At 44.5% G+C, this 22,168-nt stretch overlaps 1 protein-coding gene across 4 annotated transcripts in view; it reads left to right on the forward strand.

Annotated features, from left to right (window-relative positions):
• Positions 1-22,168, forward strand: part of LOC106609547 (sorting nexin-29) — a 156,613-nt gene that overhangs the window by 39,597 nt on the left and 94,848 nt on the right. For all 4 annotated transcript variants that reach the window (XM_045724039.1, XM_045724041.1, XM_045724043.1 and 1 more), the window contains one exon: positions 3,563-3,651. In XM_045724039.1, the coding sequence (XP_045579995.1) occupies positions 3,563-3,651 (89 nt within the window). The remainder of the gene's footprint in view (positions 1-3,562; positions 3,652-22,168) is intronic.

The following is a 22,168-nucleotide window of genomic DNA, read 5'->3' on the forward strand; positions in this document are numbered from 1 at the left end:
ATTCTATATATATATATATATTTTTTTAACCCTGTTTTCGCTTTGGCATTATGTATGAGGTATTGTGTGTGGATTTGAGGAAAACAATTTTTTTATAAATTTTAGATTAAGGTTGTAACTTAACTAAATTTGGAAAAAATCGAGGGTTCTGAATACTTTCAGAATGCACTGTCGGGTACAGCCCTAATATACAGTGCTTTCAGAACCCCCTTGACTTTTTACACATTTTGTTGTTACAGGCTGAATTTAATACTGATCAAATGGATTTATTTGATCTTTTTCTCCCCAATTTCGTGATATCCATTTGGTAGTTAGTCTTGTCCCATCGTTGCAACTCCTGTACGGACTCGGGAGAGGCGACGGTCGAGAGCCATGCGTCCTCCACAACACGACCGTGCCAAGACACACTGCTTGCTTAACCCTTAATGTGTCGGAGGAAATACCCTACAGCTGGTGACCGTGTCAGCGTGCATGCTCCCGGCCCGCCACAGGAGTCGCTAGAGCGCGATGGGACAAGGACGTCCAAACCCTCCCCTAACCCAGACGACGCTGGGCCAATTGTGCGCTGCCTCTTGAGTCTCCCAGTCACGGCCGGCTGCAACACAGCCCAGGATCGAACCCGGATCTGTAGTGACGCCTCTAGCACTGCGATACAGTGACTTATACCGCTGCGCCACTCAGAAGGCCCAAATGTTATTTTATTTATCTAGGCAAGTCAGTTAAGAACAAATTCTTATTTACAATGACGGCCTACCCCAGCCAAACCTGGATTACGCTGGGCCAATTGTGCTCCGCCTTATGGGACTCCCAATCATGGCCAGTTTTGATACAGCCTGGAATCAAACCTAGGTCAGTAGTGACGCCTCTAGCACTGAGATGCAGTGCCTTAGATTGCTGTGCCACTCTGGAGCCCTGGCCTACACTGGTCTACACAATACTCCATAATAAACTGACCATCCTACCGATCCTCGACTTCGGTGATGTCATCTATAAAATAGCCTCCAACACTCTACTCAACGAACTGGATGCAGTCTATCACAGTGCCATCCGTTTTGTCACCAAAGCCCCATACACTACCCACCATTGCGACCTGTATGCTCTCGTTGGTTGGCCCTCGCTTCATACTCGTCGCCAAACCCACTGGCTACAGGTTATCTACAAGTCTCTGCTAGGTAAAGCCCCGCCTTATCTCAGCTCACTGGTCACCATAGCAGCACCCACTCGTAGCACGCGCTCCAGCAGGTATATCTCACTGGTCACCCCCAAAGCCAATTCCTCCTTTGGTCATCTTTCCTTCCAGTTCTCTGCTGCCAATGACTGGAACGAACTGCAAAAATCTCTGAAGCTGGAGACTCATATCTCCCTCACTAGCTTTAAGCTGTCAGAGCTGTCAGAGCAGCTCACAGATCACTGCACCTGTACATAGCCCATCTGTAAACAGTCCATCTATCTATCTACCTACCTCATCCCCATACTGTATTAATTTATTTATCCGGCTCCTTTGCACCCCAGTATCTCTACTTGCACATTCATCTTCTGCACATCTACCATTCCAGTGTTTAATTGCTATATTGTAATTACTTTGCCACCATGGCCTATTTATTGCCTTAACTTACCTCATTTGCACTCACTGTATATAGACTTTTTGTTTTCTTTTGTTCTACTGTATTATTGACTGTATGTTTTGTTTATTTCATGTGTAACTCTGTGTTGTTGTATGTGTCGAATTGCTATGCTTTATCTTGGCCAGGTCGCAGTTGTAAATGAGAACTTGTTCTCAACTAGCCTACCTGGTTAAATAAAGGGAAAATAAATAAAAATGTCAGTGGCAAGCCTAAGTATTTGTTATGGCAAGCCTAAATATGTTCAGGAGTACAAATGTGCTTAACAATTCACACAAGAAGTTGCATGGACTCACTCTGTGTGCAATAATATTGTTTAACATGATCTCTGTACCGCACACATATAATTATCTGAAAGATTCCTCAGTCGAACAGTGAATTTCAAACACAGATTCAACTACAAAGACCAAGGAGGATTTCCAATGCCTTGCAAAGAAGAGCATCTATAGGTAGATGGGTAAAAATAAATAAAACAGACATTGAATATTCCTTTGAGCATGATGAAGTTATTAATTCTATTTTGAATGGTGTATCAATACACCCAGTCACTACAAAGATACAGGCCTGCTACCTAATTAAATTGCCGGAGAGGAAGGAAACTGCTCAAGGATTTCACCATGAGGCCAATGGTGACTTTAAAACAGTTAGAGTTTAATGGCTGTGATAGGAGAAACCTGAGGATGGATAAACAACATTATACTTACTCCACAATACTAACCTAAATTACAGAGTGAAAAGAAAAACTCCTTGTTCATTCTTCTGTGGATTTTTTTTATATGGCAGTTAGCAACTAAATTTACGGTGCATTATCGCCATCAACTGGACTGCAGTGTGGACCTCATTCATCTCTCAATCACCCACATGGGTATATGCTTGTAAAAACCAATGAGTAGAGAGGCGGGACTTGCGGCGCGTCAAGCCTCTGAAATGGAACCAGGTTCTAAGTTATATTTCAGTGCCTGGCTATGCAGACGCCTGTTGAGACACACCAGCAGTTTGGATGAAATGATTCAATAACATGTACTGTTTGTGAACATTTATTTTGCAACGGTCACGCATGCAACGTGGGTGGTCTGGTTAGTGTGTAAAACAAAAAATATGTAGAAAAGATAAAGGCGCTATATATTTTTAAATAAGATCATCTTTGATAACTAACAGTCACCAATAAAAACTAGACGGTCAGAGAGAATCTGTTATAGTCACTAAGCATAAGAACACGCTGTAAGCCATGGCAAAATGTGTAGAATTGCAGGAAATTCTGTGGTTAAAATCTTATGGATAACACTGTAACCGCGTGCGTCCATGCGGGAATGCTAACCTGCCTGTTCCGTAGCAGGAGGGCACATTGGGATCAATGAGACACACCTGAGCCGTGGAATCCCCTCCGTTGCCTCTGGAACGCCAGACATTTATTACCTTTAATTAAATCGCACCGGAATTGTGTCTCAGCTTGCCAACTCGGATAACAACGGCCCTATCGTCCCTCCGAGAGCTCATCAGCCGGCTTTTTGAGCTCTCCCGTCCCGGGTGTCCTTTGTGGGGTGGAATGGGAGGCGATAAGCAGGGTACAACGAGAGCAGGGAAGGAAGGCAGGGGTTGTTGTTGTTAACAGCACTGTAATTCTCTTAGATTCTGATTTCCCCCCAAAACCAACAGTAAGCGTCCACACAGGCCCTGTAAACACACGTACCGCTACACACACACTTCTTCTGAGCATACACACGCTTGCGCCTCCCTCGTGCATAGAGTCTGTAGTGACAGTAAACAATCGCATGAAACTTGTAGGGCTGCATGTATAATCCTGCTCCAGAGTTAGACTGGTGTTTTAGAAGGCTGTAAGCCTTGAGGTTTACACACACACTCACACACACACTTACTGGTCCAGTCTGATGCGCTTTCTCTCTCTGGGCCTTGATTCTGTTGTGTGTCTGTGTCTGCAGAGAGAACGAGGTCCTCAAGGTCCAGCTGAAGAAATATGTGGGGGCTGTTCAGATGCTGAAGAGAGAGGGGAGCCAGGGCAATGACACCGGTAAGACACCACGCACGCTCGCTCAGTGCTCCATATCTAAACAGGGCAGGAAAAATGTATTCTCTTATGCATGACACGGTCAGTGTTGAGCCACCACTCAAGGATGTAGTAAGTGAATAATAAGCCTGGTTTGAGACATGCCTTTATGAAACATAATTAGTCCCCCCTTTGTTACTTAGTAATTTTGGGGAATTTGGATTAAAGTGGCTTTCTCTCCTGTTGCTTGGGGATATATCCACGCTGTGCAAAGGGTACAGATATAAGACTGTTATATCAAAGGCAAACGGAATGGACATGGCAATTTAGGGAGACAGAATGCCTAATGACATTTTGGGGGTAGAGACTGTGGTTATCAGTACTGATCTCGGTTTCTGTGGACACTATCTCCCTCCTACATGGTTTTGACTAGATGGGATACAGCTTTTGTCAGATTTGACTTTTCACAGTAAGATGACGCCATCAGACATGGCAGCTCTGCTTCTAGCACCTAAGCAATGTTGCATTTTTATTTTTGTGTTATATTTCTTACATTATTAGCCCAGAAAGTTTTTTTGTGTTATTACATACAGCCGGAAATAACTTTTGGATATCAGAGTGGCGGTAATTCACCAGCATTACGAGCAGGAATACGACTTTCCCGAATTGGATCCTTTGTTCGTACACCCCAGGGCAATTGAACTTATCCCAGAGGCTGCTCCAAGACGCCACTGGCAGAGGAGAGGTATTCGGAGTGGACTTCTAGTCCGACTCAGGAGGCAGGCACACCATCCACCGCTTCCGAGTATATTACTTCCTAATGTTCAGTCTCTGGACAATAAAGTAGACGAGCTCAGGGTGAGGATCTCCTTCCAGAGAGACATCAGGGACTGTAACATACTCTGTTTCATGGAATCATGGCTCTCAGGAAATACTGTCCCGATCCATACAGCCAGCTGGGTTCTCAGTTCATCGCACAGACAGAAATAAAGAACTCACCGGGAAGAAAGGCGGGGATGTATGTTTCATGATTAACTGCTCATGGTGTGATTGTGATAACGTACAGAAATTATTTTATTTACCCAACCTAGAACACTTTACAATCAAATGCTGACCATGTTACCTTCCAAGAGAATTCTCTTCTGTTAGTCACAGCCGTGTATATTCCCCCTCATGCCGATACCATGACGGCCCTCAAGGAACTACGCTGGACTTTATGCAAACTGGTGACCACATATCCTGAGGCCACGTTTATTGTAGCTGGGGATTTTAACAAAACAAATGAGGAAAAAACGACCAAAGTTTTATCAACACATTGACTGTAGTACTCAATTAGGAAAACCATTAGATAACTGCTACTTGCCTTTTCAAAACGCCTACAAGGACCTCCCCTGCCCTCCCTTTGGCAAATCAGATCACGACTCCATTTTACTCCTCTCTTGGCTAGATAGCAGCTTTCGCAAAACTGAAAGCGCTAACCAACGCATTTAACCATGGCAAAGTGACTGGGAATATGGTTGAATACAAACAGTGTAGTTATTCCTTCCGTAAGGCAATAAAACAGGCAAAACGTCAGTACAGAGACAAAGTGGAATCGCAATTCAACGGCTCAGCCATGAGACGTTTGTGGCAGGGTCTACAAACGATCATGAATTACAAAGGGAAATCCAGCCACGTCGTGGACACCGTCTTGCTCCCAGACAAGCTAAACACCTTTGCCCATTTTCAGGATAACATAGTGCCACCGACGCGGCCCGCTCCCAAGGTCTGTGGGCTTGTGTTCTCCGTGGCCAACATGAGTAAGACATTTAAGCGTGTTAACCCTCGCAAGGCTGCCAGCCCAGACGGCATCCCTAGCCGCATCCTCAGAGCATGCGCAGACCAGATGGCTGGAGTGTTAACCTCTTACATCTAGATGTTCCGCTAGCGGAACGCCTCGCCAATATCCAATGATAGGGCGTGGCGCGAATTACAAACTCCTCAAAAATCCCAAAACTTCAATTTTTCAAACATATGACTATTTTACACCATTTTAAAGACAAGACTCTCCTTTATCTAACCACATTGTCCGATTTCAAAAAGGCTTTACAATGAAAGCAAAACATTAGATTATGTCAGGAGAGTACCCAGCCAGAAATAATCAGACACCCATTTTTCAAGCTAGCATATAATGTCACAAAAACCAAAACCACAGCTAAATGCAGCACTAACCTTTGATGATCTTCATCAGATGACACTCCTAGGACATTATGTTATACAATACATGCATGTTTTGTTCAATCAAGTTCATATTTATATCAAAAACCATCTTTTTACATTAGCATGTGACGTTCAGAACTAGCATACCCACCGAAAACTTCCAGTGAATTTACTAAATTACTCACGATAAACGTTCACAAAAAACAGAACAAATATTTTAAGAATTATAGATACAGAACTCCTTTATGCAATCGTGGTGTCCGATTTTAAAATAGCTTTTCGGTGAAAGCACATTTTGCAATATTCTGAGTAGATAGCCCGGCCATCATGGCTAGCTATTTTGACACCCACCAAGTTTGGCACTCACCAAACTCAGATTTACTATAAGAAAAATTGGATTACCTTTGGTGTTCTTTGTCAGAATGCACTCGCAGGACTTCTACTTTACACCCAATGTTGTTTTGGTTCCAAATAATCCATAGTTATATCCAAATAGCTGCGTTTGTTCTTGCGTTCAAGACACTATCCGAAGGGTGACGCGCCCGGCGCATATCGTGACAAAAAATTTCAAAATATTCCATTACCGTACTTCGAAGCATGTCAAACGCTGTTTAAAATCAATTTTTATGCAATTTTTCTCGTAAAATAGCGATAATATTCCGACCGGGAGACGTTGTTTTCGTTCAAAGACTGAAAGAAGAAAACGGTGACTTCGCGCGCACCCGTGTCATTGTTCTCAGATCGACCACTATCCAAATGCGCTACTGTTTTCCGCTCAGGGACTGCAGAGTCATCATCATCCCCGTTCTGGCGCCTTCTGAGAGCCTATGGGGGCCTTCGAAAATGTCACATTACAGCAGAGATCCTCTGTTTTCGATAAAGAGGCTATAGATGGCCAAGAAATGGTCAAACAGGGCACTTCCTTCCTGTGTGGAATCTTCTCAGGTTTTGGCCTGCCATATGAGTTCTGTTATACTCACAGACACCATTCAAACAGTTTTAGAAACTTTAGGGTGTTTTCTATCCAAATCAAACAATTATATGCATGTTCTAGTTTCGGGGCAGGAGTAATTACCAGATTAAATCGGGTACGTTTTTTATCCGGCCGTGAAAGTACTGCCCCCTATCCTAAACAGGTTAACAGATATATTCAATCTCTCCCTATGCAAGTATGTGGTCCCCACTTGCTTTAAGATGTCCACCATTGTTCCTGTATCCAAGAAAGTAAGTGTAACTGAACTAAATGAATATCACCCCGTAGCACTCACTTCTGTCATCATGAAGTGCTTTGAGAGGTTAGTTTAAGGATCATATCATCTCCTTACCTGACACCCTAGACCCACTTCAATTTGCTTACCGCCCCAATAGCTCCACAGACGATGCCATCGCACTGCACACTGCCCTATCCCATATGGACAAGAGGAAGACCTACGTCAGAAGGCTGTTCATTGACTATAGCTCAGCCTTCAACACCATAGTACCCTCCAAGCTCATCATTAAACTTGGGACCCTGGGTCTCAACCCTGCCTTTTGGAACTGGGTCATGTACTTCTTGACTGGCGACCCCCAGGTGGTGAAGGTAGGAAACAACACCTTCACTTTGCTGATCCTCAACACAGGGCTCCCACAAGTGTGTGCTCAGCCCCCTCCTGTACTCCCTGTTCACCCATGACTGCGTGGGCATGCACGCCTCTAACTCAATCATCAAGTTTGCAGATGACACAACAATAGTAGGCCTGATTACCAACAATTACGAGACAGCCTACAGGGAGGAGGTGAGGGCTCTGGCGGAGTGGTGCCAGGAAAATAACCTCTCCCTCAACGTCAACAAAATGAAGGCGCTGATCGTGGACTTCAGGAAACAGCAGAGGGAGCACGCCCCTATCCACATCGACGGGACCACAGTAGAAAAGGTGGAAAGCTTCCAATTCCTCGGCATACACATCACTGACAAACTGAGATGGTCCACCCTCACAGACAGTGTGGTGAAGAAGGCGCAACAGCGCCTCTTCAACCTCAGGAGGCTGAAGAAATTCAGCTCGGCCCCTAAGACCCTCAAACTTTTACAGCTGCACAATTGAGAGCATCCTGTCGGGCTCTATCACCGCCTGGTACGTAAACTGCAACTGGAGATCTCTCCAGAGGGTGGTACGGTCTGCCCAACGCATCACCAGGGGCAAACATACTGCCCTCCAGGACACCTACAGCCCACAATGTCACAGGAAGGCCAAAAAGATCATCAAGGACAACAACCACCTGAGCCACGGCCTGTTCAGTCTGCTATCATCCAGAAGGCGAGGTCAGTACAGGTGCATTAAAGCAGGGACTGAGAGACTGAAAAACAGCTTCTATCTCAAGGCCATCAGACTGTTTAAATAGCCATCACTAGCCGGCTACCACCCGGCTACTCAACCCTACACCTTAGAGGCTGCTGCCCTATATACATAGACATGGAATCACTGGCCACTTTAATAATCAAACACTAGTCACTTTAATGTTTATATACTGCTTTACTCATCTCATAAACTCACCAAAAAAAGAAACATCCTCTCACTATCAACTGCGTTTATTTTCAGCAAACTTAACATGTGTAAATATTTGTATGAACATAAGATTCAACAACTGAGACATAAACTGAACAAGTTCCACAGACATATGACTAACAGTAATGGAATAATGTGTCCTTGAACAAAGGGGGGGGGTCAAAATCAAAAGTAACAGTCAGTATCTGTTGTGGCGACCAGCTGCATTAAGTACTGCAGTGCATCCTCATGGACTGCACTAGATGTGCCAGTTCTTGCTGTGAGATGTTACCCCACTCTTCCACCAAGGCACCTGCAAGTTTCCGGACATTTCTGTGGGGAATGGCCCTAGCCCTTACCCTCTGATCCAACAGGTCCCAGACGTGCTCAATGGGATTGAGATCCAGGCTCTTCGCTGGCCATGGCAGAACACTGATATTCCTGTCTTGCAGGAAATCACGCACAGAATGAGCAGTATGGCTGGTGGCATTGTCATGCTGGAGGGTCATGTCAGGATGAGCCTGCAGGAAGGGTACCACATGAGGGAGGAGGATGTCTTCCCTGTAACGCACAGCGTTGAGATTGCCTGCGATGACAACAAGCTCAGTCCAACGATGCTGTGACACACCGCCCCAGACCATGACGGACCCTCCACCTCCAAATGAATCCTGCTCCAGAGTACAGGCCTCGGTGTAACGCTCATTCCTTTGACGATAATCGCGAATCCGACCATCACCCCTGGTGAGACAAAACCGCGACTCGTCAGTGAAGAGCACTTTTTGCCGGTCCTGTCTGGTCCAGCGACGGTGGGTTTGTGCCCATAGGTGACGTTGTTGCCGGTGATGTCTGGTGAGGACCTGCCTTACAACAGGTCTACAAGCCCTCAGTCCAGCATCTCTCAGCCTATTGCGGACAGTCTGAGCACTGATGGAGAGATTGTGCGTTCCTGGTGTAACTCGGGCAGTTGTTGTTGCCATCCTGTACCAGTCTCGCAGGTGTGATGTTCGGATGTACCGATCCGGTGCAGGTGTTGTTACACGTGGTCTGCCACTGCGAGGACGATTAGCTGTCCGTCTTGTCTCCCTGTAGCGCTGTCTTAGGCGTCTCACAATACGGACATTGCAATTTATTGCCCTGGCCACATCTGCAGTCCTCATGCCTCCTTGCAGCATGCCTAAGGCATGTTCACACAGATGAGCAGGGACCCTGGGCATCTTTCTTTTGGTGTTTTTCAGAGTCAGTAGAAAGGCCTCTTTTAGTGTCCTAAGTTTTCATAACTGTGACCTTAATTGCCTACTCTCTGTAAGCTGTTAGTGTCTTAATGACCGTTCCACAGGTGCATGTTCATTAATTGTTTATGGTTCATTGAACAAGCATGGGAAACAGTGTTTAACCTCTTACATCTAGACGTTCCGCTAGCGGAACACCTGCTCCAATATCCAATGATAGGCGTGGCGCGAATTACAAATTCCTCAAAAAAACCAAACTTCCATTTTTCAAACATATGACTATTTTACACCATTTTAAAGAGAAGACTCTCCTTTATCTAACCACACTGTCCGATTTCAAAAAGGCTTTACAACGAAAGCAAAACATTAGATTATGTCAGCAGAGTACCCAGCCCATGGGAGCCGTAGGAAGTGTCACGTAACAGCAGAGATCCCCTGTTTTGGATAGAGATAATCAAGAAGGCCAAGAAATGGTCAGACGGTACTTCCTGTACAGAATCTTCTCAGGTTTTGGCCTGCCAAATGAGTTCTGTTATACTCACAGACACCATTCAAACCGTTTTAGAAACTTTGGAGTGTTTTCTATCCAAAGCTAATAATTATATGCATATTCTAGTTTCTGGGCAGGAGTAATAATCAGATTAAATCGGGTACGTTTTTTATCCGGACGTGAAAATACTGCCCCCTATCCATAACAGGTTAAACCCTTTACAATGAAGCTCTGTAAAGTTATTTGGATTTTTACGAATGATCTTTGAAAGACAGGGTCTTGAAAAAGGGCAGTTTCTTTTTTTGCTGAGTTTATCTGTGTGTGAGCAATAACATTTTATTTTATTTGAATTTATGCAGCAGGTTAGGATTATTTAAATAGCAGGTTAGGATATTTAGTTTACGTTAGGAAAAGAGTTAAAAATATTTCTACTTTTGACATTCATTTGAGAAGCTGTATCCCTTCTAGCCATGACCCTCCTACAGAGACAGAGATTCTCCTCAGGCACTGTGTGGGACACCTGTAAGGCACAGAGATGTCTAGGATATCAGGAGCATTGCTTTTGTGTAAGTGTCAAATATACATGGCCAGGATTGGAAGTCTGTCAATATAATTGACAGGCACTGTGTGGGACACCTGTAATTGACAGACCTCCTACGTGGGGGTAATACTTTTTTATTCTAGTTTGTTAGTTTGAATGTATGTTTTTTTCTTTGACTTGGCTTCTGGCACTACTTAAGAGGAAACATGCACACAAGGGTTAGAAAAACATCCCAGACACATTGCACCTCATCTCTCAGGTCTCAGCAACGACTCTAGCAGTCAGAGTCGTCAAATCTCCAACATGGATGTTTGTCTACGGTGACACACAGAGCAATGCTCTGGGACACTGACAACGTGGAATGATGAATGGATTTCCGGAAGGCTGTAGAATCCTGACAGAGTTTCCACACTAATTAAGGGCCTCGGCACAGCCGCCGCCTTGTGAATTACCCACAATCCTCCTCAGCCTTTCATGGTCCCCAGTGGAGTCAGGCCACACAGTGTACATAGTGACGCTCTTGATGTAAATATCCCAATTTGGCTTTCCCTTGTTCTCTTTCGCCTGTTCTTCTCCCTCTCTTTGTGTATCTGTCTCTGTCTGTCTAAAGTGCAGAAGACAGGCATTCTGAGTCTAAATGATTTCCACCTGCATCCCTTCAGTCCCTATTGCTAATGATGTGCCATACTCCATCAGGCTTTGGTGTTGAGTTGCAGCTGAAAGAGACGACAGGGGAAACACTGAATTGATACACAAGCGCTACAATGCATGCTTTGTTTCATCATGTCCTGTCAACGCTGTTTGCCTGATCATCGCACAGCCTTTTGAAACTCCTCTGATGATACAGCTCAATACAGATGTGATCTTCTGAACGCAGCTCAGGCAGAGACAGGCTACTAACAACCCCTCTGAAACAGCTTTTCGCTCTGGATAAACTCCAACGCTGTTTTCTCTTCCCTCCTCCTGACGTCTCGTCTATCCACGTTTGTTTGGATTGTCCCCAGCTGTTGTCGCAGATTGGGGGTGTGTGTGTCACGGTGTCTGTGTTATTGCTGTGTGACTGATTGAACGTGGTGTGAAGGGAAAGCACAGCAAACTGTTCCCATGTATATCATTATGTATGGTTATGGGATGAGTCAGCGTATGGTATCATTAGTACGGTGTATATTCTCTTCCGATATACTTCAATTTCTGAGTTTGCAATAAATATGAACACTGTATTTCTATACAGAATGCTTAGCTCGCTGTAGGCTTGAGAGTTGCCACATTTTTGCAGTGATTCCCTAAACTTTCAAGTATCAAATACAATCAAGTAAGCAAAATCCAGTACTAATAAACCGTGAAACGCTGGTCACAAAGGCATGATAAATGGGGGTCAACTTTCTCTGGCCGTAGGTCAGGTTTAAAGCACCTTCATTTAATCTTTTTTTATTCTCTCCTTCCTGTTTACATTTAACACATCATCTGAAATTCAAATTTCCTCCTTTTCTCCTAAATTTGATTCAGGCTCTCTCTGACCCCTGCTAGATTAGTCTAATAAAGCGTCTCACTTCATACACTTTAATATGGCGGTGATTAAAACATGAATCAACACATAGTGGAGTCGTCACTTCTCCTGCTCATTTGACAGACAGACATGCTACCTAATGAGTGAAGCAACCAGCCGCATTTTCCACCTACGCGACTCAGGCTGCCAGAGAAATGTTAATAACACCATGTTACTAATTCATTACACACACACACTGACGTATTTATCAGTCCTTCCTCAGAGCCGTAGGGTCAGCAGCAGCCGTCGGGGTGTGTGTGTGTTTGTGTGCGCCCACGTATGTGTAATGGTGTTAATGGTGACTGTCAGCTCCTGGAGGTTGGGATGGGATGAGTGTTTAATAAACAGAAGGTGTGTGTAGGTGAGACTGGGATTTGTGCCACAGCCATGGAGCCAGTGGTGTTGAGTGTGTGTTTTATGAGTAGGTGTGTGTATCTGGTTATCTATTTTGCTTGGATAGGTCTTCATCAAACAGATAGTTTTTGTATTTGGTAGTTGCGAGAAGAGAGGTGTGAGAGGCTGGTTTATTAAACCAGAAGGTGTGAGTGTTGGGGGTGTGTGTGTCTGAACATTGGGGGGGTGGGTGTCTGAACGTTGGGGGAGCGTTTGGGGGGGATGTCTGAGCATTTGGGGGGGGGGGGGTCTGAGTGTTGGGGGGGTGTGACAGAGACCGACGAGCCCAGATGGTCAGCAAGAAGGGGGCGGAGCAGCAGGTCTCATCACCTAATCAACGATCACATCTGACTCATAATGTACTGCACCACCCTACCTGACCAATCTCATTAAGGGCTTCAGTAAAAGTGAGGGGGCAGCAGAGGGGATGGCTGAGGGGGAGATGATGGAAGGTCAGGGGATGGCTGAGGGGGGAGATGATGGACGGTGAGAGGAGAGGGCTTCAGGCTTCTGCAGGGAAACACACATGAAGGGATTACATCTGGCTCCAGTCTAGTGTATTGAAAGGGTAGCCAGTCATTTACTGCATGACTGCCCAGACTGATAAAACACACAGCTCCCATTGATACTGCAGAGGAGAGGAGAGCCAAACACTATTCACCTATTGCTGCTTTTTTCACCCTATGATCACTCGGCTATACAACTGATGCCCTCTGTACTGTTTCAATAACACAGTACTTCATTTTGTTTACCTGTCGGCCCCAGCCTCAAACTCAGGTCCTGTACGTACCTAACTGACCCGCTCTGCCCATTCATCGCCATTTACCCGTTGTTGTCTTAGCTCTCCTGATCAACACCTGTGACTGCTTTATGCCTCTCTCTAATGTCAATATTCCTAGTCTACTGCTGTCTCAGCTAGTTCTTATTGTTTTATTTCACTGTATAGCCCTCAGTCCCGCTCAAAATGCCTTCGATAGCTCTTTTGTCCCACCCCACACACATGCGGAGACCGCACCTGGCTAAATGAGAACTTGTTCTCAACTAGCCTACCTGGTTAAATAAAGGTGAAATAAACTGGTGCCTCCAGAGAGGAAACCTCTCTCATCGTCACTAAACGCCTAGGTTTACCTCCACTGTTCTCACAACCTACCATACCATTGTCTGTACATTATGCCCTGAGTCTTTTCCACCATGCCCAGAAATCTGTTCCTTTTAATCTCTGTCCCAACGCACTAGACAGCCAGTTCTTATAGACTTTAGCCATACCCTTATCCTACTCCTCCTCTGCTCATCTGGTGATGTAACCCAGGCCCTGTAGCCCCCAGTTCGACTCCTATTCCCCAGGCGCTATCATTTGTTGACTTCTGTAACCGTAAAAGTCTTGGTTTCATGCATGTTAACATCAGAAGCCTCCTCCCTAAGTTTGTTTTATTCACTGCTTTAGCACACTCCACCAACCCTGATGTCCTAGCCGTGTCTGAATCCTGGTTTAGGAAGGCCAATAAAAATTCTGATATTTCCATCCCCAACTACAACATTTTCTGCCAACATAGAACTGTCAAAGGGGGTGAAGTTGCAATCTACTGCAGAGGGAACCTGCGGAGTTCTGTCATGCTATCCAGGTCTGTGCCCAAACAGTTTGAGCTTCTACTTTTAAAAATCCACCTTTCCAGAAATGTCTCTCACTGTTGCCGCTTGTTATACACCCCCCTCAACCCCCAGCTGTGCCCTGGACACCATATGTGAATTGATTGCCCCCCATTTATCTTCAGAGTTTGTATTGTTAGGTGACATGAACTGGGATGTGCTTAACATCCCGGCCGTCCTACAATCTAAGCTAGATGCCCTCAATCTCACACAAATTATCAAGGAACCTACCAGGTACAACCCTAAATCCGTAAACATGGGCACCCTCATAGATGTCATCCTAACTAACTCGCCCTCCAAATACACCTCTGCTGTCTTCAACCAGGATCTCAGCGATCACTGCCTCATTTCCTGCGTCTGTAATGGGTCCGTGGTCAAACGACCACCCCTCATCACTGTCAAACGCTCCCTAAAACACTTCAGCGAGCAGGTCTTTCTAATCAACCTGGCCCGGGTATCCTGGAAGGATATTGACCTCATTCCGTCAGTAGAGGATGCCTGGTTATTCTTTAGAAGTGCTTTGCTCACCATCTGAAATAAGCATGCCCCATTCCAAAAAATTTGAACTAAGAACAGATATAGCCCTTGGTTCACTCCAGACTTGATTGCCCTTGACCAGCACAAAAACATCCTGTGGCGTACTGCATTAGCATCGAATATCCCCCACGATACGCAACTTTTCAGGGAAGTTAGGAACCAATATACACAGGCAGTTAGAAAAGCAAAGGCTAGCTTTTTCGAACAGAATTTTGCGTCCTGTAGCACAAACTCCAAAAAGTTCTGGGACACTGTAAAGTCCATGGAAAAGAAGAGCACCTCCTCCCAGCTGCCCACTGCACTGAGGCTAGGAAACACTGTCACCACCGATAAATCTACGATAACCGATAATTTCAATGAGCATTTTTCTACGGCTGGCCATGCTTTCCACCTGGCTACCCCTACCCCGGCCAACAGCTCTGCACCCCCAATAGCAACTTGCCCAAGCCTCCCCCATTTCTCCTTTTCCCAAATCCAGATAGCTGATGTTGTGAAAGAGCTGCAAAATCTGGACCCCTACAAATCAGCTGGGCTAGACAATCTGGACCCTCCCTTTCTAAAATTATTCGCAGCAATTGTTGCAACCCCTATTACTAGCCTGTTCAACGTCTCTTTCGTATCGTCTGAGATCCCTAAAGATTGGAAAGCTGCTGCGTTCATCCCCCTCTTCAAAGGGGGAGACACTCTAGACACAAACTGTTACAGACCTATATCTATCCTACCCTGCCTTTCTAAAGTCTTTGAAAGCCAAGTTAACAAACAGATCACCAACCATTTAGAATCCCACCGTACCTTCTCTATTATGCAATCTGGTTTCGGAGCTGGTCATGGGTGCACCTCAGCCACGCTCAAGGTCCTAAATGATATCATAACCGCCACCGATAAGAGACAATACTGTGCAGCCGTATTCATCGACCTGGCCAAGGCTTTCGACTCTGTCAATCACCACATTCTTATCGGCAGACTCAATAGCCTTGGTTTCTCAAATGATTGCCTCGCCTGGTTCACCAACTACTTCTCAGATAGAGTTCAGTGTGTCAAATCGGAGGGCCTGTTGTCCGGACCTCTGGCAGTCTCTATGGGGGTGCCACAAGGTTCAATTCTCGGCCCGACTCTTTTCTCTGTATATGTCAATGATGTCGCTCTTGCTGCTGTTGATTCTCTGATACATCTCTACTCAGATGGCACCATTCTGTATACATCTGGCCCTTCTTTGGACTGTGTTAACCTCTTACATCTAGACGTTCCGCTAGCGGAACACCTGCTCCAATATCCAATGATGGGCGTGGCGCGAAATACAAAGTCCTCGAAAATCCGAAAAACTTCAATTTTTCAAACATATGACTATTTTACACCATTTTAAAGACAAGACTCTCCTTTATCTAACCACACTGTCCAATTTCAAAAAGGCTTTACAGCGAAAGCAAAACATTAGATTATGTCAGCAGAGTACCCAGCCAGAAATAATCAGACACCCATTTTTCAAGCTAGCATATAATGTCACAAAAAACAAAACCACAGCTAAATGCAGCACTAACCTTTGATGATCTTCATCAGATGACACTCCTAGGACATTATGTTATACAATACATGCATGTTTTGTTCAATCAAGTTCATATTTATATCAAAAACCAGCTTTTTACATTAGCATGTGACGTTCAGAACTAGCATACCCACCGAAAACTTCCGGTGAATTTACTAAATTAAACACGATAAACGTTCACAAAAAACACAACAATTATTTTAAGAATTATAGATACAGAACTCCTTTATGCAATCGAGGTGTCCGATTTTAAAATAGCTTTTCGGTGAAAGCACATTTTGCAATATTCTGAGTAGATAGCTCGCCATCACGGGCTAGCTATTTTGACACCCACCAAGTTTGGCCCTCACCAAACTCAGATTTACTATAAGAAAAATTGGATTACCTTTGCTGTTCTTCGTCAGAATGCACTCCCAGGACTTCTACTTCAATAACAACTGTTGGTTTGGTTCCAAATAATCCATAGTTATATCCAAATAGCGGCGTTTTGTTCGTGCGTTCAAGACACTATCCGAAGGGTAAAGAAGGGTGACGCGCCCGGCGCGTTTCGTGACAAAAAAATTCAAAATATTCCATTACCGTACTTCGAAGCATGTCAAACGCTGTTTAAAATCTATTTTTATGCGATTTTTCTCGTTAAAAAAGCGTTAATATTCCGACCGGGAAACCCTGTTTTCGTTCAAAGACGAAAAAATAAAAACATGGAGTCGCCCCCAGTCTCATTGTTCTCAGATCGACCACTATCCAAATGAGCTACTGTTTTTCAGCCATGGCCTGCAGAGTCATCATTCCCCATTCTGGCGCCTTCTGAGAGCCTATGGGAGCGTTAGAAAATGTCACGTTACAGCAGAGATCCCCTGTTTTGGATAGAGATGATCAAGAAGGCCAAGAAATAGTCAGAGAGGGCACTTCCTGTTTGGAATCTTCTCAGGTTTTGGCCTGCCAAATGAGTTCTGTTATACTCACAGACACCATTCAAACAGTTTTAGAAACGTTGGAGTGTTTTCTATCCAAAGCTAATAATTATATGCATATTCTAGTTTCTGGGCAGGAGTAATAATCAGATTAAATCGGGTACGTTTTTTTATCCGGCCGTGAATATACTGCCCCCTATCCATAAAAAGTTAACAAACCTCCAGACAAGCTTCAATGCCATACAACACTCCTTCTGTGGCCTCCAACTGCTCTTAAATGCAAGTAAAACTAAATGCATGCTCTTCAACCGATTGCTGCCCGCGCCCGCCCGTCTAACGTCACTAGTCTGGACGATTCTGACTTGTAGAATATGTGGACAATTACAAATACCTAGGTGTCTGGTTAGACTGTAAACTCTCCTTCCAGACTCACATTAAGCATCTCCAATACAAAATTGAATCAGCTTCCTATTTCGCAACAAAGCATCCTTCACTCATGCTGCCAAACATACCCTCGTACAACTGACTATCCTACCGATCCTTGACTTCGGCGATGTCATTTACAAAATAGCCTCCAACACTCTACTCAGCAAATTGTATGCAGTCTATCACAGTGCCATTCATTTTGTCACCAAAGCCCCATATAGTACCCACCACTGCGACCTATATGCTCTCGTTGGCTGGCCCTCGCTTCATATTCGTCGCCAAACCCACTGGCCCTGGGTCATCTAAGTCTTTGCTAGGTGAAGCCCCGCCTTATCTCAGCTCACTGGTCACCATAGCAGCACCCACCTGTAGCATGCGCTCCAGCAGGTATATTTCACTGGTCATCCCCAAAGCCAACTACTCCTTTGGCTGCCTTCCAGTTCTCAGCTGCCAATGACTGGAACGAATTGCAAAAATCTCTGAAGCTGGAGCCTTATATCTCCCTCACTAACTTTAAGCATCAGCTGTCAGAGCAGCTTACCGATCATTGCACCTGTACACAGCCCATCTGTAAATAGCCCACCCAACTACCTCAATCCCATATTGTTATTTATTTATCTTGCTCCTTTGCACCCCAGTGTCTCTACTTGCACATTCATCTTCTGCACATCTAACACTCCAGTGTTTAATTGCTAAATTGTAATTATTTTGCCACTATGGTTTATTGCTTTACCGCCCTAATCTTACTACATTTGCACACACTGTATATAGATTTTTCTATTGTGTTATTAACTGTACGTTTGTCTATCCCATGTGTAACTCTGTGCTGCTGTTTTAGTCGCACTGCTTTGCTTTTTCTTGGCCAGGCTGCAGTTGTAAATGAGAACTTGTTCTCAACTGGCCTACCTGGTTAAATAAAGGTGAAATAAATGATACAGATGAGGGAAAACGTAGTGTAGACAGGTACTCTTTTTTGCTTCTTTTTTTGTCCTGGTCATAAAGTCACTGGGTTGTGTGTGTGTGTGTGTGTGTGTGTGTGTGTACCAATTCAATGGTGCGTTTGTGTGCATGTACTCTGTGTTTGTGTGTCTACTATGTTTGTTTGTATGTACTCTCGCTGTGTGTGTGTGTACTCTTTTATTTTTTCATTGAACCTTTAGTTAACTGGGCAAGTCCGTTAAGAACAAATTATTATTTACAATGATGGCCTACCAAAAGGCCTCCTGCGGGGACAGGGGCTGGGATTAGAAATTTAAATAAAAAATATAGTACAAAACACACATCACGACAACAGAGACACCACAACACTGCATAAAGAGAGACCTAAGACAATACAGCACGGTAGCAGCACAACATGACAACAACATGGTAGAAACACATCATGGCAACAGCACAATATGGTAGCAGCACAAAACATGGTACAAACATTATTGGGTGCAGACAACAGCACAAAAGGCAAGAAGGGAGAGACAACAATACATCACGTGAAGCAGCCACAACTGTCAGTAAGAGTGTCCATGATTTGAGTCTTTGAATGACGAGATGAAGATAAAACTGTCCAGGTAGAGTGTTTTTTGCAGCTCGTTCCAGTCGCTAGCTGCAGCGAACTGAAAAGAGGAGCGACCCAGAGATGTGTGTGTGCTTTGGGGACCTTTAACAGAATGTAACTGGCAGAACGGGTGTTGTATGTGGAGGATGAGGGCTGCATTTGGTATCTCAGATGGGGGGAGTGAGGCCTAAGAGGGTTTTAATAAATAAGCATCAACCAGTGGGTCTTGCGACGGGTATACAGAGATGACCAGTTTACAGAGGAGTATAGAGTGCAATGTGTCCTATAAGGAGCATTGGTGGCAAATCTGATGGCCGAATGGTTAAGAATATCTAGCCGCTCGAGCACCCTTTACCTGCCGATCTATAAATAATGTCTCCGTAATCTAGCATGGGAAGGATGGTCATCTGAATTAGGGTTAGTTTGGCAGCTGGGGTGAAAGAGGAGCAAATTACGGCCGTGAAAATACTGCCCCCTATCCTAAACAGGTTAAAAAGGTCAGAGATGGGCTTGGTGATGATAGGGGCAGCAACCTTAACTTGTTATGTATAGGGGGCAGTATTTTCACGTCCGGATAAAAAACGTACCCGATTTAATCTGATTATTACTCCTGCCCAGAAACTAGAATATGCATATAATTATTAGCTTTGGATAGAAAACACTCCAAAGTTTCTAAAACTGTTTGAATGGTGTCTGTGAGTATAACAGAACTCATTTGGCAGGCCAAAACCTGAGAAGATTCCAAACAGGAAGCGCCCTCTCTGACTATTTCTTGGCCTTCTTGGCCTTCTTCTTCATCTCTATCCAAAACAGGGGATCTCTGCTGTAACGTGACATTTTCTAACGCTCCCATAGGCTCTCAGAAGGCGCCAGAACGTTGAATGATGACTTTGCAGGCCATGGCTGAAAAACAGTAGCGCATTTGGATAGTGGTCGTTCTGAGAACAATGAGACTGGGGGCGCGTGCACGAGACGACTACATGTTTTTATTTTTTCGTCTTTGAACGAAAACATTCCGACCGGGAAACCCACCCTGTTATCGCTTTTTTACGAGAAAACTCGCATAAAAATTGATTTTAAACAGCGTTTGACATGCTTCGAAGTACGGTAATGGAATATTTTGAAATGTTTTGTCACGAAACGCGCCGGGCGCATCACTCTTCTTTACCCTTCAGATAGTGTCTTGAACGCACAAACAAAACGCCGCTATTTGGATATAACTATGGATTATTTGGAACCAAACCAACATTTGTTATTGAAGTAGAAGTCCTGGGAGTGCATTCTGACGAAGAACAGCAAAAGTAATCAAATTTTTCTTATAGTAAATCTGAGTTTGGTGAGTACCAATCTTGGTGGGTGTCAAAATAGCTAGCCATGATGGCCAGGCTATCTACTCAGAATATTGCAAAATGTGCTTTCACCGAAAAGCTATTTTAAAATCGGACATAGCGATTGCATAAAGGAGTTCTGTATCTATAATTCTTAAAATAATTGTTATGTTTTTTGTGAACGTTTATCGTGAGTAATTTAGTAAATTCACATGCTAGCTTGAAAAATGGGTGTCTGATTATTTCTGGCTGGGTACTCTGCTGACATAATCTAATGTTTTGCTTTCGCTGTAAAGCCTTTTTGAAATCGGACAGTGTGGTTAGATAAAGGAGAGTCTTGTCTTTAAAATGGTGTAAAATAGTCATATGTTTGAAAAATTGAAGTTTTTGGATTTTTGAGGAGTTTGTAATTCGCGCCACGCCTATCATTGGATATTGGAGCAGGTGTTCCGCTAGCAGAACGTCTAGATGTAAGAGGTTAAAGAAGAAAGCGTCTAAACCATCTGACCCAGATGTTTTTTTGGGGTCAAGTGTGTGTGTCTGTCTGCGTGTGTCTTCCAAGACAGTGTTTTAAATCACAGTGACAGCTGAACATTTCAGCCACTTGCAGTCATCTGCCGATCTCAGATTTAAATTCAACTTCAGAGGCCCTAGCACGGTGCCACTTCAAAGCACTCTGGGGCAGATCGCCAGGTGGTCGGGCTTAGTGATGTCACAGAGACGTCAGAGGCTATGCTCGGCTGGGCGGAGACAATCAAAGCTGATTGGTGCTCGCCGTGGCGCCCAACTGGTCCAATACTTGTCACACAGGGACTCAAAGATATGTGATAATGAATTCTTGAAGAGACCATGCTGCTTGCCCCTCCCTGTGGATTCACATTTGTCTACTTCTAAAGTGATTTAAAGGGAAGGAGTGTGGACACACTTATGATGATGATGATGGCTATTGCTTAGAGTTGCTTCAAGGCTTATTTGAAGTGCTGTGATTGGCACCGCCTATAAAAGTGGCACTTAAAATATAAAAATCTCCTCCAGCAAATTTCTATGTACCTTCTTTTTTTTTGCTTAAAAAAAAATACTTCCTAAAAAGAGTCTTACTCTTAGGAGAATAATTTTCTGTGTGATAACCGTAAGACACCTAAGCATAAATAACTGAGTCTTTCTTTTCATGTGCTCAGAAAGGAAAATGTACTGAACCTGAGCGGAGAACCCTCTCACTCCCTCTCTCTCACACACACACACCCTTTCTCGAGCTCTCACTTTCTCCCCCTCTCTGGTGTGAATCAGAAGTTAATAACAGGATTCGGAGGTGTGGGTCAGGTAGTTAATGACAGGGTTGGGAGGTGTGGGTCAGGTAGTTAATGATGGGGTTGGGAGGTGTGGGTCAGGTAGTTAATAACAGGATTCGGAGGTGTGGGTCAGGTAGTTAATGACGGGGTTAGGAGGTGTGGGTCTGGTAGTTAATGACGGGGTTGGGAGGTGTGGGTCAGGTAGTTAATGATGGGGTTGGGAGGTGTGGGTCAGGTAGTTAATAACAGGATTCGGAGGTGTGGGTCAGGTAGTTAATGACGGGGTTAGGAGGTGTGGGTCTGGTAGTTAATGACGGGGTTGGGAGGTGTGGGTCAGGTAGTTAATGACGGGGTTGGGAGGTGTGGGTCAGGTAGTTAATGACGGGGT

Source organism: Salmo salar, chromosome ssa01, assembly GCF_905237065.1.
Source record: "Salmo salar chromosome ssa01, Ssal_v3.1, whole genome shotgun sequence".
In the NCBI taxonomy this organism is placed as follows: domain Eukaryota; kingdom Metazoa; phylum Chordata; class Actinopteri; order Salmoniformes; family Salmonidae; genus Salmo; species Salmo salar.